We start from the raw sequence: 19,023 nt of genomic DNA, 5'->3' as shown, positions 1-19,023 counted from the left end.
GGGCACGTTTACGCTGTTGTCTGATCTGCATAGTTCCTTTAGTGAATCGGGCACTTTTAAAACGGCCTCAATTCATTCTTAGTGAATTCCTCCCTGTGTATCAACAAGTATTCTAAAATGTAACTTAAAATTTGTTCTTGGACATTTTTTTTTTTTCCTTTTAGTCATGAAAATATATTTTAATGTAATTTTAATTTTGCTAATTTTTTTTTTTTTTTTTTTTTCTGTTCACAGAAATTTTATTTATTTAGTTTTAGTTAATGAAAAACTGGATGATGTAGTATAGATCTCATACTTGGATAATTTTTGTTGAATCCACAGTTTCCATCACCTGAGTGGGACACAGTCACTCCAGAGGCCAAAGATCTTATTAATAAAATGCTGACCATCAACCCATCCAAACGCATCACTGCGGCCGAGGTTCTTAAACATCCCTGGATCTCAGTGAGTTCCATCATTACTTTGGAGCAGTGCTTCTTAACTGGCAAGATGTCATGTAAAGTGGTTTGCAGGGAAAAGACAGAAAGGGAAAAAACAATACTAAATGCAAAAATAAACTATTACAGAGACACACTCTTCTACACAGTTGGGCTGTGTGAACCAGACAAACTATCCTAAAACAAAAGCAAGAATATTAAATGTTAGAGAATCCTTGATTTTCCTGGACAGCAAACTTACTCATTATGCTTAGTGCATGCTTCCAACACAGATGCTACAGACTTCCAGTTCTTAGGTTATGTTGTCTGTTAATGGCTGAAAGAAAACTAACATTCTCTCTTTTCTGTTTTTAGCATCGCTCCACTGTTGCATCTTGCATGCACAGACAGGAGACTGTTGAATGTTTGAAGAAGTTCAATGCAAGAAGGAAGCTCAAGGTAAGTTTACACTGAAGGCTTTTACATTGACTCCACTAAAAAGAAAATTTATAAGTGTGTGGCTTAGTGGTTATAGCTGTGTGCTGTTAACTAAAGTGTTGTAGGGTTCATCCACTTTTTTCCAAAACATCTACAGCAGGGGTTTTCCATCTTTCTGATGCCATGGTCTCCCAATATTATTATTCTCTTGTGAGGGACCCCTTCCTAAAATAAAAAGGCAGCTATACATTTTCATGTATAAAGACCCATTTATATTGTGTAAGAAAAATAGGAAGTCAACATATTATTTTCTAAATTAAATAACTGGTGTTTACAGTATACTGTCATGGCACTAAAGCTAAAAGAAGAATATTCAACTTAAATTAAAATTTTCAACTCAATAAAAATATATGTGTTTAGCACTTTACACAATAAATATTTTTCCAAAGGAGTTTTACAGAGAATATTGCTTTACAACCCCAAAGAGCTAAAGGGGACACTGGTGAGGAGAAACTATATGGCTGTAAGTAGAATGAAATCGTGTGATTTCCAACCTTAAGAAATGAGAGTAAAACAGTAATAATTTCAAATTCGATAAATGTTAACTCTTTTAATTTTGTTTAACCTTATTTTTACTTTTTTCCACGGCCTCCCTAGTGTCCCTTTGTGGACCCTAGTTTGAAAACCCCTGAATTACAGCAGCATTAAAATGTTTATGCCCAAATTGCTCTTTTTGTCTCAAGTAAGGTCTTTTATTATTCTATGTTGAAAATATGTCACAAAAAAATGTCTGTTTACACACAAGAGGTTTACAGGCAGACAGTTTACAGTATGTGTCAGATGTCCCCCTCCGTGTCAAACACAATTACGTTTAGGTCAGATGGGAGAGTGAAACTAAACTGCAAAAACGGATTACTGAGCGAAGGAATAAAATAGACTTTATTTTATTTTTGTTGAGTATGCCATTACAAGAAATCTATGTCTAAAGGAAATGTACGTTCAAGTGCTTCAGAGATAATTACTGAATTGTATTTGTGCCCTTCAACAACATTCATAAACCATCAGGCAGTCATTTCCCTTCAATGTTAGGGGTTATTTTTGGGTTAGAGCTATGATAGTTTGATGGGAATGTTGTTCCAGGACCAACAAAGAGTGTTAATAATTAATAATAATTTTCTTTATTTATCACACATTATACATTTGCACATATACGGTGAAATTCTTCTTTTTTTCACATATCCCAGCTAGGCTGGGGTCAGAGTGCAGGGTCAGCCATGATACGGCGCCCCTGGAGCAGATAGGGTTAAGGGCCTTGCTCAAGGGCCCAACAGTGGCATCTTGGCGGTGCTGGGGCTTGAACCCCCGACCTTCTGATCAGTAACCCAGAGTGTTGTTCCAGCAACACATTCTACTTGGCTAAACTATTACATTTAAATTACTAGCAATTAGAGATGCGTAATGTATTGTTATCATCAGTTAATATTAGTGATTTAAAAAAAAAAAAAATGTATCAATCAATATTGCATATTTAGTCAGCCAGTAGTTACTTTTTATTTGTGGATGCTCATTTCCACCAATTCAAGACGAGTTAAAACTATATAACTCCAACACTAACTTAAAGAGCATTATTCACTGGTTATTGGTTATCGACCATAACAGTAAAATATTAATTGGCTAATATCTGTATTAATATTGATATTGGCCAGAATTAAAAAATCAGTGCATTGCTACTAGCAATTATTGACAATTGGATCCTGAAAGAATCTGACACTCCAAATTCATCTGACCCATTTTACCTGATGGCTCAATTTAAAGACTTCACCCATCTGTAAGTGATTTTGGAAGAAACTTGACCAAATGATTAGTAATCTGACACTTCAGTGTAATCATAGGTATCAAGATTATTCAGAATCTCAGAGCTAGTGTTTTGCAGATATTAAAATTACTTTTAAAATGATTGTGACAGTTTACTCTAGAATTAAAATTGTATTTTTATAGATTTTTTTAATCATATCTTAAACCTGAAATATCCTAAAAATCAACACAGTACATTTCAATACATTTAACAATACAGTATACCATTCTGGCTTATGAACATAATTATGTGTACATTGCTAATGTATCCACTGTGCTTGCTTTTAGGGTGCCATTCTCACGACTATGCTGGCGACCAGAAACTTCTCAGGTGACATTAATATTGTATTTCTATTAACTACTGTTTCTGTTTCATCACTGGGTGAAAATATGCTAAGTATTTCATACAGGAGATATTGTGATTCATGGTGCATTCAAGTTTTGTACAGATGTTTGAAAACACTGAATGCTTAGTTGTGTTTTCAAGGTTTAAAATGTGCTTAATTTTCAAGGTTTGGACGGATACAGACTAAATTAATGATCATTTCACAGTTAATACTTGCCCATTGATGACTAACAGATAGATGTATCCATTGAAAAGAGCTAGCACAGACTGGTTTGGTCTGTGTAATTGATGTGTTCATATATCATGACAAAACAAAAAAGCTCTGTGAGGCCTTCTAAAGAAAGATGGTTGATGCATGTTTATCTGTGAACGATATTTTCAAATTCTAAGGCTGCAATTCTGTAATGGTTGAGAAAAAACAAACAAAACACAAGATTATTATTATTATTTTTTATTATTATTATTATTTTTTAAGCTAAGTCTGAAGATCAAGTGAGACCATTTTGATGAAGATTAAATGAGAACAGTGGATAATTGTCTACAATCAATGGAAACCAAACCTGCAAATGCTTCATATTGTTTGCCAGTGATGAAAAACGTCTTAAGTTCAACACATGTGCAACTTCTGAACGACTACTGCAGGGAAAGGCATTTTCTAATCAAAAGAGTATGAAAACATGTTGTAGCTTACACAAAAACACCTCAAAAATTGCCTTGGCATTACTATGGTTTTTGACATGTACCTGGGAGCACCATGTAAATACAGTACTATATGAAAGTATATTAAAGTACCATGGTAGTACCATGGTATTCTTTGAAGTACTATGAAGCACCATGTAAGCACAGAATGGTAAATAAATATGGTAATTGTATATCAAAGTACCAATGATGATGTGCAATGGGCCATAGGTTGTGTGGGTTGCGACGTGTCTTGTGTCTGAATCATGTGAACTGTCTGGAACACATGACAGGGATGTGCTTGAGGGCATACATTATGTGAGGAGTAGACGTAGAGGAATGGAAAATATTCTTGAGTACTATTGGGGAGTAGTGCCTTGTCTGTGTCCTTGCTCGGTGAACTCGCACAAGTAGACTCGCTGGTCTTTAAACAAGTAGATCTTCACATAAGGAGGGCTTCGCTTCTGCTGCTGCGTTGGCATCCCATCAAATATATACAATGGCATTGGGCCTCATTCATGAAACTTTCATAAATATATGAATAAATTGGGATTGATTTATGTGTTATATAGACCTTCCCGAAAACTCTCCTCCAAATTCACAAACTTTGTTTACACCCCAAAATTTGTTTGTTAAATGTATGTATTTAAGCGAATTCCAAACATTTGCAAATAGGGGGCATGTGCACGTTCATTCACAATCATCATAATCTATGCTTATGAAAACACCATATAAGGAACTCACCAGACTCTCTAGCAAATGCTTGTAACATATGCGGAACAGTAAATTGTTTTTATGAATGAAGTGCATTCGCATCGTAACATTTTTATTTAGCAAACACAATAGCGTCTCAAAGAAAGTAAGGAACTTACTGTCATTGCATGTTTTTGCTATAATTGGAGGCTCTTTTGTGTATCAAACAGTCCTAGAAGTCAATAAAAATAGTTTGACCTGAAGCTTCAGTGTAAAAAATTTTCAGTTCACGCTGGCGGGAGAATGTCCACTACCATTAACCTTTTAACACCTGTCCATGATGTGTTTTTTTATGGATTTAACAGCATTAACATTGACCATACTTTATCAAATGAACGCAATTTATTGATGCCTATACTGAATTATGAAACCTAAATTATAGAGCTCATATCAAATGAAGAATCTGTCCAAACGATCATGTAAGAGGGTATTCATTTTTTCAAGAAAATCAAACACAAACTGTGAACTTTTCGCCCCATGCCAAGCAGTTCTGCTGGAAAAATTATATAAAATGTATGAAGCAGATTTGGGAATAAACTATACTTTGTTTCTACACTTTCAATTATGTATACATACTGTATTGTATATTTATATATAAATATATATACATACGTTTTAAAAAGAAAACAAAAAACCTCTTTTAAACTAATTTATGTTATTTATTAAGGTTAATTAAATTATTAATTATTAGTTAATTTTTTCATTACTTATTTTCATTTAACTTCTATAAAAATGTAAAGAAAAAAAAAGACCACAAAATGTTGCCTGAAAGAACACAAAACGTTCAAATGTCTTATGCACAATTTACACATGGTCAGGAGCAAGTGTACATTTTGTTCTTACAAACTAACATTTTGAAAATTCCCATAAGAACAGCTTTACAAATGATTTACAAAAAAATGTGTTCTGCTCGGGTTTCATGAATGAGGCCCAATATGTCTTAACACCCATAAAGTATTAGTATTATAGATGTATTTTTTCCATTCAAAAGTCTATTCTAACCAACAGTAGGTAATAAATTCAATATATTCATTTTTAGGAGGATGTTTAAGCTGATTACTGTCCTCACATTGCATTATCTTTTATAAAACATGACATTTACTTACCTATCACATAGTGTCGACTTCGGCAAAGTAGTGATTCTGTAGTAGTCAGTTATTGTACAACATCAGGAAGTAGCGAATTAAAGATGTACATGCACAATCGAACACAGAAAGCCGTAGCCAGCTGTTGCTTAAAGCCCCTAATTATAAGAACACTAATGAAAACAATAGAGGCCATGCCCCCAACACAACTGAAAAGCCACAGGACAACAAAATTAAGCCACAACACAGCCAAAATAAACAGAAAGGAAATAATTGTAAAAATGCTGTACCAGTAACTTATTTGTCCAGAGGTGCGCTAAACAATTCTCACTCTGGACAACACATCCCTGGTTAGGTTTTCACATAAAATGCTGATAATCTACAAGCCAAAGGTGTCAAAACAATCTTTATTAAAAACACATTTCTTGCATACATGGAGACTCTTCTGATTAGATTTCCCAGATGGAAACCCATTACACATTGACCGAGGCACTTTTCTAGTGAGTGACTTGCAGTGGTGATGTCTCAGCTGATCTAAAACAGATTGCTCCACCCGCCATGAAATGCTGGCATGGTGCCACGTCAAAACATTCTAAACACCATCATTTGTTGCATTCAGTCTATTTTAACCAAAGCTAAATAGAAACAGATATACTGCCATTATCCTCTAACCGTAACTTCTAATAAGTACAGCAGGAGCTTTAAGGAATAGTTTATCCAGTAATTTAACTTTTGTCTTTATTTATTCACCTTTATGAATTTCCTTCTTCCGAGGATCACAAAGACAACTTTTGAATAATACACTGCATGCTCTTCACAGTTACTGTACAATGAATGGCGACTGTGTCTTTTAAGCTTACAAAAGGTGAAAAAGCATTATAAAAGTAGTCTATACAATGCTCATTTGCTTCAAAGAGTCAAAGACTTTTGTCTACAAGAGTCAAAACAGGTCTCATGCCAGAGCAATTACTCTTCTCAACACTCAATGTGAGTGTGACGGTACTCTATAAATACACACTCCCTGTCAGAGAAACCAACTTGAATGAGTAATGTTGTTGATAAAAATAAACAAAGTTGGGGAAATATCCACCCTCGAATAGTTCTTGTGGATTCCAGCTGTGATTAACATAGAGTGGCAAATTGAAGTGGTGCTTGATAAGACCTGGCATGACATTGAAGTCATGCAGTCATGTAGAGGAGCCCTATCTTGACTGCTTCTATATGTGGAATAAATCTTGTTCACTTCTTTTGTTACTCAAACATGTCTTGATTTTTTAATCCATCAACATCTGAGATTTGCTGTTGCTGATTATGTGTTTATCCTGAGCAGTCATTAAAAGTGAAGTGTTGCTGGAGTGTGGAAAGACATGAATATGTTCTGCTGGAAATTCCCAACACCTGTTTTAGACAGTCAACAGATGTCCAGAGCTGAGCTTGAGTTGGAGAGAAGTCCAGTGCAATGCCCTTCGTAATGCTTTTCTGGGCTTTTTTGCCCTTTCTCATCACAGTTTCCCTCTACTTCTTTGTTTCTCATTCAGGAGGAAAGAGTGGAGTGAGCAAGAAGACGGATGGTGTGAAGGTAGGGCATAAATTAATCAGTAGTGTTGTTCTGGAGCACTCATATTTAGAATCGTGATCTCATTTGTATCCGTAGTTATTCATACATAAAATTTACACCAACATATTTCTGGCTAAGACCCTGGGTAGGGTCTGGGTAGACCCTGGAATGTACAATATCATTAGCATCTAAAATCGTAATGCTTTTATACAGAATTTGTATTGCTTTAGAGATGTACAAATCTTTACGAATGCTCTGAAAATTGGTCGGAACTGAATTTAGTAGGTTACTGCTGCAGGTGAATGACTTCAATACTCACACACAATCCTACAGCAGGACTTTATCAGAAACAATGACTATGTTTACATGGACACCTGAAAGTTGCTTATTGTGAGAAAACATCATTCCTGTTTACATGCACTCTATAAGCGGCATTCTCTTTACTCCCGTATAAATGCGGCTTGGTCGGTAAGCAGCTTTCTCCACAGCAATGTAATTTTCCCGCGATGCTTGTGTAAATAACACACATGGCATCCGAGGAAGACTTCACTATTTTACTCTGTTGATTCGCTTTATTTCCAAACATTCCAGAGTTGTTGCTGTGTTTGTTTCCTTCACTTTCTATCGTGACCTGCAGCTGAATTGCGACGCACTATTGGGGGTTTCCCTCTCATGTAAAACTCCAGGATTCCCCCAATGTAGGAGTGCATTTAAGCAGACGTTAGGGACAGTCAATATTTTACATATGTGTGTATAAATGGGTATAGTTATAGTGTATGTGATTTTCCCACTGTACTTCTAGAAACGTTGAATTCTTTCCCCTGTGTTGACTTGTTGTTGGGCTCCATCGTATGAAGTTTGTTATCTCGGTCTGTTCCATGCACGGCACATATAGCGAAGCCAGCTTCCATGCATGTGGGCACAGGGTTGCATGAGGATAAACTTGTTATAAAGCATACAAATACATTCTGACTGATGAGGCATAACCAGGGTTTGAAATTAACTTTTTGGCTCACCGGCCACTGTGGCTAGTAGTTTTCCAAGGTCACTAGCCATTCAGCATTTTCACTAGCCAAAATCCCTCACCTCGCAAAAAGTGATAAATGTAACTGGAGACTGTAACTGCATGCATTTGTTTGGACATATTATTTGAATGAGAATGATACACAAGTTCAACAAGCCTAATGGTTTAAGTAACCTTTAACATATCCAAAGGCATATGCCAGTTAGAACAGGAGTAGGAAAAAACAGGAGGAACATTTTTCAATCATTTTTCCATAGGTCATGGAAGTTTCAACAGCTTCAAATTGTACTTGCCTAAGTTTACCATTGTTCTACCATTGTTTAAAAGTGTCATTTGTAATGACAAGGCCATTAGGTAAGACCATGGGTGGTTTCACATTACTGTGGTTAGGTTAATGCTGATAGTCTTTTCTAAAAATAAACTGTAGTGTTTATTATGAAAAAGCGAATAGCTTAAACACATTTAGAAACTAAATACAACTTTCACAGTTGAAGCCTAATAAAAATAAAATCGAAAAGATTCACCCTATTAGATTTAATATTAATCTATACAAGGTACCAGTTAGTGCTACTGCATAAAAAAATATATATTTAAGTAAGGATGATGATGTGTATTTTAAAATTTAATTATTTGCCTCCTCTTTACCGTCAGTGCTGTTTATGATGTATATGCTGTCTAGCAGTTTGAGAGGTTTGACTTCCTCCATATAGCGCTTTATACTAGAATGTTCTCTGTAGAATTAAATGGGTCACATAGGTTTTGTGTTTTCCACCGGCTGGCGCAATATCGATTGAAGCGCGACTGAATCACGCAAGTTTCGCTCTGCGCTGTTCCAGAGCTCTGCCGATCTTATCTCTGAAGCGCGCTGGTGTGCGCTGTGGCGGTTCACGTGAAAGCACGTTTCATTCGCGCCACACAGATGCGAATGTAAGTTATGAGAGGCATGAATACCATTAAATTTCCATCGACAGCAGCTCCGAGTGGCCTGACATTCACAAAATTTTTAATGCAGGAAAAACCCTGAAAAAGCGTCACCCACCAAAGTGGCTAGTAAGAGTGACAGAGTTACCGCCCATGGCCGATTTTTACCTGCATTTGGCAGGTTGCCAGGTGTTCATTTCAAATCCTGGACATAACATAAATAAAATGAAGATTCTGAAAATATACTGTATGGTTTATTTCCAAGCAGTCTTTGTTATTTTTATATGTTTATTGCAACTATAATAGAAACAAAGGATCTGTCACTGCAGAGCTGTCATCTTCTGCATACTGGATATTCTATAAAAAATCTGCTTTCTGCCTCATTCTATGAATGAAATCCACATGAGATCAGTAAAACAAGCTGTTATAACAACTCAATTATGTTTGGAAGTAAAAAATGTAATTCAGTATTTGCTGTAGGTAATGTATCATTTGACATATTAACCATTCTGCATTCATAGTGTAATGTTATACGTGACCACAATCACAAAAATGTTTCTTAAAACTTAGGGCTCTATTTTCGTAAGCTTTGGACTTGCAAAACGGCTCCTGCCTCATTGTAAGCAAAGACAGTGAAGCGCTGTGTGTGTGTGGCATTGCCGGCTGTAATGTAAATGAAAGCCTATTGGCTATTTAAAAAAAAAAAAAAAAAAAAAAAAAAAAAAAAAAGGCACGAGCCATTGAACGTCTTGCCCTAATTTTGTTTTTAGTTGGAAATAGGTCGACAGACCAAAGAAAACTGAGCTCGTCATGGCACTTCACGGGGACTTTAAACATTTATAGGACTAAATGTATAATTATTAGATGTCTGTCTTGATCATTTTTAACAATTTCAAAACACTACTGATGTTTTAATAACTTTTAATTTAAGTAAACATACAACAAACGTCTCCAAAACCCATTATAATAAACATCACATTTAGATTTGTCATCATTTAATGTGAATAAACTATAGATGCTTGTTTTTCTGTCATTACCTCAGCCAAGCACTACTCGCACTTGTTTGAATGAGCATTGAAACTGAGCAGTGAAAGCACATTCTGTGACTGCTTGTGTCTTTCAACATGTTTGCGAGTTAAGAGGAGTAGAAGGAGAAATAGTTCCTGAGCAACGCAGCTATTTGCTAATATAACATTTTTCACTTCGAAGCTTATGATACACATCAATTTTTATAGTAACTAAATAATAAAATCACAATCTATATTTTAAGTGAAGATCGATATTCTTGATACAACATCAGTATTGAAAGTATCAATACTTTGTGATCAATCCGCCCATCTCTTCAATATACAATATACTAGCGAAATCAAAGAAAGAATGTTTAAGACATAATTTCAAACAAAATATTCCCCAAAATATTATGTTTTTGAGTTTGTTGTGGTGGTTCAAAACAGCTTTGTACCGACTGTTAAACTGTAACGACACCAACGCGGGAGCTGTGATGAACCCAGATGCGGGAGTTTATTTCAAGATAACACAGGTGAAACAGGTAAGTAGTGTATTCAGAATATCACAGGATAGGCATAAAGTCTAAGGCAATAATCTTCAGTTAAACACAGTACAATGGCAGTAGGCACAGATCCATTATAGTTAACATAATACATGGCACTTGCCGAAACAGGGAACTTAAGCTTCAAGCTGGCATAAAGGTGAGTTTCTTCTTTCAACAGGGGAGCTGGTTTGCATCACAAGGCTAGAGGTTCACACAGTGTAAACAAAGTCACATATCCAGCACTGACACAGCAGGGTGAAGTATAACAAGGAAGTAACTCTCAGGCAAGGAGTCATTCATAAATGTCTATATGTAGGAGTCACTCAGGCTTCACGTTAATCGTTAATATTGTGAGAACAGAGCAGTTCATCAAAACATGAGTGGGGTAAATACTCGTGAGTCAGCATGCCATACACTCAGTATATTCAAATTCACTTATCTTGAGAATACTGAACAGAGCGTTGGTGAACATTGGTGACATGCAAAGGTGCAGCAATTACATTTTCAGAGCAGAGGGGGGGGGAAGAGAGAGAGAGAGAGAGAGAGAGAGAGAGAGAGAGAGAGAGAGAGAGAGAGAGAGAGAGAGAGAGAGAGAGAGAGAGAGAGAGAGAGAGAGTGTCAGTCCATGGTACCTACAACAAGGCTAGATGCTGACTGAGGTTGAGAGTGCAGTTTAAGTGCATGTCCAAATGAGGTGAAGATGAGCTGCAGGTGTGAGTGATTAGAATGCAGGCAAGTGAGAGCGGGTGACTGACAGGTGAGGGAGAGCCCGGTGCTGTCGTGACAGTACCCCCTCCTCCACGGGCCGCTCCTACGGGCCGTCGATCCTGACGTCGGGGTCGACCCCTTCCCCGAGGCACTGGGCGGTTAGGGTGTAAGGTGTGGAATCTGGTGAGTAGAGCGGGATCAAGGATATCTTCTATAGCAACCCACGACCTTTCCTCGGGGCCGTAACCCTCCCAATCGACCAGGTATTTGAGGCGCCTATCACAACGTCGGGAGTCAAGGATGTCATTGACCAAATAGGCCGGTCCATCATCCAGGAGAAGTGGCAGTGGAGGACCATCAGCAGCACCGGACTCTGTGGGGGAATAAGACAAAGAATAATAATAATAGGGGCTGATCACATTTATGTGGCTATTATGGGTCACGGTCATAGCGCCACCAACTGGGACCAGGAAGTAAGGCAATTTTATCAGACTTTGAAATAACTCTCTTGTGTTTACATGAATTGCTTCAAAACTTTTTAGAATAATGTCAAGACACTGCTGATGTAAAATTGTAAAGGGATGTTTCATATCTTAAATACTGTTGCTATTGCAATTAATTGTGCAATTGAAAGCAGTTTTTAAAGTGAAATAAAAAAGCTATAGATGTCTAAGTTTATTGTAATGAAAATGTACTGCACAAACTTTTAATTTTCTATATAAATAAAATATAATAAAAATATCAACTGAAATGTAAAAATACTAAAAAATCAAAGTCAGTTCTATTCCAAATTTTAGATCGAGTGGCAAAGTGCTCAGACGCAATACCAGAAATGTCCAATAGAGGACAGCCAAGCTCCATTGGTCAGAGGACAGCCAGGCTCCAAGAGGTCCTCACTGAAGCCTGTAGCGCGATGACGTACTGGATTAGATCCAATATGTACTGGATGTTGTAAGACGCATGCACCGGAGTGGATTTTGGTGACGCCATGATTGTTTGAATACGCATGCGCTGACTCAGTGGCACCGATGAACTGTTATTGTATGTGTTTTTAGCACTCATGTTGTCTTTGTTTGGTAAAATTGTCGTTGTTTATGTTTGAATTAATGAAATATAGATATTTGTTATGGAGGTTGGAATACCCATGCGCAAAATAGATCATTCATATTTCATGACATATGCATGCTCAAAGTTTGTGTTTGTTGCACAAACAATTTTTTATCTTGTGATCTTAGGTTTAAAAGCTAAATGTATTTTGTGATTAGTATAAATTCATAAGCAATTAGTAGATTTAATGTGTGTAAAACGCTTTGTCATTTTTAATGTGCTTAGTGGTGTATAAATAGCCAGTATGAAACAAACCACTTCCGTGAAGTTGGCACCCCATATAATTAAAACATTACCAAATCTATACCATTCATTTGTGCTGTGTTTGTGCCGCAAAAATTAACGTTTGTGCTGGTTCTGTGTTTGAGATATTAGACATAATTTCTTTGGCTGTGTAACGTCACGTTCCACATCATGTGGTCCAAATCGCTCCAAACCGGTGCCGTTCATTTGTGCCATTAAAAGAAATACTGTAACTATTTCCCTTCCTTAGATAGGCCTACAGCAAGAAACTTTGTGGGAGCAATGGAGTCATTCTCCACCCCATGTGGTCTAAATCGCTCCGAACCGGTGCCGTTCGTTTGTGCTCGATTGTGTCGTTAAAAGAAACACTGTATCTACAGGTGCATCTCAATAAATTAGAATGTCGTGGAAAAGATCATTTATTTCAGTAATTCAACTCAAATTGTGAAACTCGTGTATTAAATAAATTCATTGCACACAGACTTAAGTCGTTTAAGTCTTTGGTTCATTTAATTGTGATGATTTTGGCTCACATTTAACAAAAACCCACCAATTCACTATCTCAAAAAATTAGAATGCATCATAAGACCAATAAAAAAAAAAAAAACATTTTTAGTGAATTGTTGGCCTTCTGGAAAGTATGTTCATTTACTGTATATGTATTCAATACTTGGGAGGGGCTCCTTTTGCTTTAATTACTGCATCAATTCGGCGTGGCATGGAGGTGATCAGTTTGTGGCACTGCTGAGGTGGTATGGAAGCCCAGGTTTCTTTGACAGTGGCCTTCAGCTCATCTGCATTTTTTGGTCTCTTGTTTCTCATTTTCCTCTTGACAATACCCCATAGATTCTCTGTGGGGTTCAGGTCTGGTGAGTTTGCTGGCCAGTCAAGCACACCAACACCATGGTCATTTAACCAACTTTTGGTGCTTTTGGCAGTGTGGACAGGTGCCAAATCCTGCTGGAAAATGAAATCAGCATCTTTAAAAAGCTGGTCAGCAGAAGGAAGCATGAAGTGCTCCAAAATTTCTTGGTAAACGGGTGCAGTGACTTTGGTTTTCAAAAAACACAATGGACCAACACCAGCAAATGACATTGCACCCCAAATCATCACAGACTGTGGAAACTTAACACTGGACTTCAAGCAACTTGGGCTATGAGCTTCTCCACCCTTCCTCCAGACTCTAGGACCTTGGTTTCCAAATGAAATACAAAACTTGCTCTCATCTGAAAAGAGGACTTTGGACCACTGGGCAACAGTCCAGTTCTTCTTCTCCTTAGCCCAGGTAAGACACCTCTGACGTTGTCTGTGGTTCAGGAGTGGCTTAACAAGAGGAATACGACAACTGTGGCCAAATTCCTTGACATGTCTGTGTGTGGTGGCTCTTGATGCCTTGACCCCAGCCTCAGTCCATTCCTTGTGAAGTTCACCCAAATTCTTGAATCGATTTTGCTTGACAATCATAAGGCTGCGGTTCTCTCGGTTGGTTGTGCATCTTTTTCTTCCACACTTTTTCCTTCCACTCAACTTTGTTAACATGCTTGGATACAGCACTCTGTGAACAGCCAGCTTCTTTGGCAATGAATGTTTGTGGCTTACCCTCCTTGTGAAGAGTGTCAATGATTGTCTTCTGGACAACTGTCAGATCAGCGGTCTTCCCCATGACTGTGTAGCCTAGTGAACCAAACTGAGAGACCATTTTGAAGGCTCAGGAAAACTTTGCAGGTGTTTTGAGTTGATTAGCTGATTGGCATGTCACCATATTCTAATTTTTTGAGATAGTGAATTGGTGGGTTTTTGTTAAATGTGAGCCAAAATCATCGCAATTAAAAGAACCAAAGACTTAAACTACTTCAGTCTGTGTGCATTGAATTTATTTAATACACGAGTTTCACAATTTGAGTTGAATTACTGAAATAAATGAACTTTTCCACGACATTCTAATTTATTGAGATGCACCTGTATTTCCCCGAATTCCTTAGAAATAAGAATTTGAATTCGGTAGCAGTGACGTCACTCACCACCCCATGCCATCCAAATCGGTGTCGTTCGTTTGTGCTTGATTTGTGCTGTTAAAAGAAACACTGTAACTATTTATCTTCCTTAGAAATAGCAAGAAACTTTTCAGGAGCAGTGACATCACTCTCCACCCCATGTCATTCAAATTGCACCAAAGCGGTGTCATTCGTTTGTGCTCAATTTGTGCTGTTAAAATTAATCTTATATCTATTTCACTTCCTTAGAAACAAAAGCTTCAGTTCGGGAGCAGTGATGTCACTCTCCATCCCATGTGGTCCAAATCGCTCCAAACCGGTGTCATAAGTATGTTCTTGATTTGTGCTGTTAAAGGAAATATAACATTTTCTTTTCTTTGTATTTAAAAATATAGCTTTTGGGAGCCATGAAATCACGCAGGCTAAATCCCATGTCAATCACTCTCACCTGTCTTCATCGTTTGTGCTTGCTTCTGGTTTGTGCCATGTTTGGTATCATTGAAGCATTAATTTTTGACAAAGATATAATCTTTTACCACATCAAACTCCAAATGCAAAAACAAATAAATAATAAAAATGTCTGTGTTTGTGCAGTAAATTATTATTTGTTTATAGGCTTTATGTGACACTGCTGAACAAAGCTGTACATAATGTTTATATAGGTAAATTATTCCAAGATTTTGTCATAAATAAACAGCCACAGTATTCAGCTCTGAATTAGTTTATTAGTTTTAAATTTTGCTAGAAGCTGGCGCAACTTGTGTTGACGGTGTTTGTGTAATTTCATAGTCCTATATGTTAGCTAATATTCAAAATATTTGTTTGAAATTTCAGCATAATGTTTGAAAACATGTTAGGTTCCGTTCACATGCTGGAATGCGTTGTTGTTGCACTACGTAGAGAGCAAAACGTAGGTGTCTCGACTCGAGACGTTTAACAGTTTAGGTTCTTTGTAACTTGACATGGCATCTAAAAACACGAACAAGCTGTCAAAGATGTCTATCTACCGCACATTTACGTTGAAATCAATTATAAAACAGCACGGACGGCCACAAAAATGCACTCAATGTGAACGGCCCCTCAGTGTGAACGGCCCTTCAGTGTAAGACTAGAACTCTTTAGAAAAGTTTGATCACAGTTGCCTATTCTTTATTATTTGTTACTGCACATTTTAGATTTTAGAGTATAACATCATCAAATCTAAGAAGTAACACAAAAAGTATTGAAATTATGCAGTGACCAAAACAAATTAAATAAGAAACATCTTCTATTTGAATTTCTTCAGTATAGCCTTTTGTCTATTCCAGCTCTGCACACAGTTTATTTTCTCAATCAACTTTAGGTGCATACTGGGATGCTTTTTAAATAGTATTGAATGACTTCATATGCTGGACATTTGTTGGCTACTTTTCTTTAAAAAATAACTAAATAAAAGATTAATAAAAAAAAAAAAATGTTTTATTAAAAAATAAATAAAAGGTTTGTATAGACATCTATAATTAGGCACAATTTATTTTTGAGTACAGAAATAATCCCAAGCGTTTGACCATAAGCCTTTAAATCAAAAGGTCTTAAGACTATGAGAAACAAAATAGTTAGTATCCTTTGGACTGGTTGTGTAGGCTATATTTATTTTATAAGTTCTTGATATTAATTTTAATTACTAACTTTTACTATTTTTTATTTGATTTGCATTGTATCTTGCTATGTTTTGCTATTGCTGTAGATAAATCGAGGATAACTGAGTTTCAAGTTTTTAGTTTAAGTTTTTAAGCTTAAAGTAACCATTTAAAGTGGTTTTAATAAGGTCAGTTTAGAAATGTTACCAAACAATTTGGTCAAATTAGCTTCAGAAAAAGTGACTTTAGCTGAAAGGTGAGAAGTTTGGATCCCTGGTATAAATATCAGACCAGATCTGATATTTCCTGACAGAGATTAAATCTTTGCCCAAAAATTAATGCTTCAACGATACCAAACACGGCACAAACCAAAAGCAAACACAAACGATGAAGACAGGTGAGAGTGATTGACATGGTGTTTAGCCCGTGTGATTTCACAGCTCCCAAAAGCCATCTTGTTAAATACAAAGAAAATAATATGTTATGTTTCTGTGGTAGCGGGGGCGTGGGGTCGCTGCGACGGGCAGGACTCACAGCAAAACCCAAGAAGTGCGCGATTGGGCAGGTGGAGGTATGGTATCTAGGGTTCCACTTGGGCCACGGGCAGGTGCGTCCCCAAATCAACTGCGGTGATTGCGACCTGCCCGAGACCCGAGACCAGAAAGGGGGTGAGACAGTTCCTGGGGCTGGCTGGCTAGCTGGCTGGCTTGAGTTGTGGACTCAAGATGGCGCCGAGTATGGCTGCTGCGTTGCGAGCTCCGACACAACATAGTAGTGTTTTGTTTGTTTTGTTCACAATTCTTATGTTTTTTGTCTTGGATGTTGTTTGCCTTATTGTCTACGACAGACAAACACTTTTGGACATTGGTTCAGCAATTTTACACCGTAAACCGGACTTCAAATTCCTCAATGCCGACCCGCTGTTTACAAACACGCAAGCGGAGCCCTTTGTCTGGGCAGCACGGCCACGGAAACGTAAAAGGAAAAGGGGAAACAGAGCCGGCGTTCTCATCAGAGTAAGACGCCACGCAAATCGACCCCTGCTACCCAGTATTATACTGGCAAATGTTCAGTCTCTGGATAACAAGCTCTGCGAGCTGAAAGCGTGGATCTCTTTCCAACGAGATACAAGGGACTGCTGCATTATCTGCCTTAGCTGTGTACATTCCCCCACAAGCCAACACAGACCAGGCACTCAAGGATCTGTATGGGAGTATAAGTGAGCAGGAAACCGCGCACCCTGAGGCCGTGTTCATTGTGACTGGGGACTTTAACAAAGCCAGTTTAAAATCAGTCGCACCAAAATACCACCAGCACATTAGTTTCAACACACGAGGGGACCGGGTTTTGGACCACCTCTCCCTTCCGGGATGGATACAAATCCCTCCCCCGCCCACCATTTGGCAAATCGGACCATTCTTCCATTCTGCTTCTGCCCGCTTACAGGCAGAAATTGAAACAGGAAGCACCCACCCTCAGAATGATCCAGTGTTGGTCGGACCAATCAGATTCTCTGCTACAAGACTGTTTTGATCACAGGGACTGGGAGATGTTCCGGTCCGCCTCTGATGACGACATTGAGCTTTACGCTGATAGAGTAATGTGTTTCATCAGAACGTGCGTAGAGGACGTGGTTCCGACCAGAACAATACGGATCTATCCGAATCAGAAACCTTGGATTAATAGCAATGTTCGCACGGCACTTAATGTGCGGACCTCCACTTTTAATTCCGGGAACGCGGAGGAGCATAAACAAGCCAGTTATGCCCTCCGAAAAACTATCAGAACCGCAAAACGCCAGTACAGGAGCAAGATTGAAGGACAGTTTAACACCACCAACTCTAGAAGCATGTGGCAGGGAATTAACATCATCACGGACTTTAAAGGGAATTAAAACTCCGCCATGAACACCGCTGCCTCTCTCCCAGATGAGCTAAATACTTTTTATGCTCGTTTCGAGGGAAATAACACCTCCCTCACGGAGAGAGCTCTCGCGGCTGAAGCTACAGAGGTTAGTTCACTCTCCGTCTCTGTAGCGGATGTAACACGATCCTTCCGACGGGTGAATATCCGCAAAGCCGCGAGCCCAGACAGCATTCCGGGCCGCGTCATCAGAACGTGCGCGAACCAGCTGGCTGGTGTTTTTACGGACATTTTCAACCTTTCCCTCTCTTTGTCTGTAGTCCCCACATGCTTTAAAACATCCACCATTTTGCCTGTTCCAAAACAATCAAAAATAACTTGCTTAAATGACTGGTGTCCTGTTGCTCTGACCCCCATCATCAGCAAATGCTTTGAGAGACTAATCAGAGATTACATCTGCTCTGTGCTGCCTCTCTCTCTCAACCCGCTGCAGTTTGCTTACCGCAACAACCGCTCCACTGATGATGCCATTGCATCTACAATACACACTGCTCTCTCCCACCTGGAAAAAAAGAACACTTATGTGAGAATGCTGTTTGTAGACTACAGCTCAGCATTCAACACCATAGTGCCCTCCAAGCTAGATGAGAAACTCCGGGCTCTGGGCTTAAACAGCTCGCTGTGCAGCTGGATCCTGGACTTCCTGTCAAGCAGACGCCAGGTGGTTAGAATAGGCAGCAACATCTCCTCATTACTGACCCTCAACACTGGAGCCCCGCAGGGCTGTGTTCTCAGCCCACTCCTGTATTCCCTGTACACACATGACTGTGTGGCAACACATAGCTCCAGTGCCATCATTAAGTT

The 19,023-nt window shown here is 38.3% G+C and overlaps 1 protein-coding gene across 3 annotated transcripts in view; it reads left to right on the top strand.

The window, feature by feature from the left end:
- Positions 1-19,023, top strand: part of LOC127430666 (calcium/calmodulin-dependent protein kinase type II subunit alpha-like) — a 144,168-nt gene that overhangs the window by 79,999 nt on the left and 45,146 nt on the right. For all 3 annotated transcript variants that reach the window (XM_051680603.1, XM_051680604.1, XM_051680601.1), the window contains exons 10-13: positions 322-444; positions 792-875; positions 2,997-3,039; positions 7,109-7,149. In XM_051680603.1, the coding sequence (XP_051536563.1) occupies positions 322-444; positions 792-875; positions 2,997-3,039; positions 7,109-7,149 (291 nt within the window). The remainder of the gene's footprint in view (positions 1-321; positions 445-791; positions 876-2,996; positions 3,040-7,108; positions 7,150-19,023) is intronic.

The sequence above is a fragment of the Myxocyprinus asiaticus genome, chromosome 40 (assembly GCF_019703515.2).
Source record: "Myxocyprinus asiaticus isolate MX2 ecotype Aquarium Trade chromosome 40, UBuf_Myxa_2, whole genome shotgun sequence".
In the NCBI taxonomy this organism is placed as follows: domain Eukaryota; kingdom Metazoa; phylum Chordata; class Actinopteri; order Cypriniformes; family Catostomidae; genus Myxocyprinus; species Myxocyprinus asiaticus.
The sequence above is the reverse complement of the archived record's forward strand: the minus strand, read 5'-3'. Positions and strand labels throughout refer to the sequence as shown.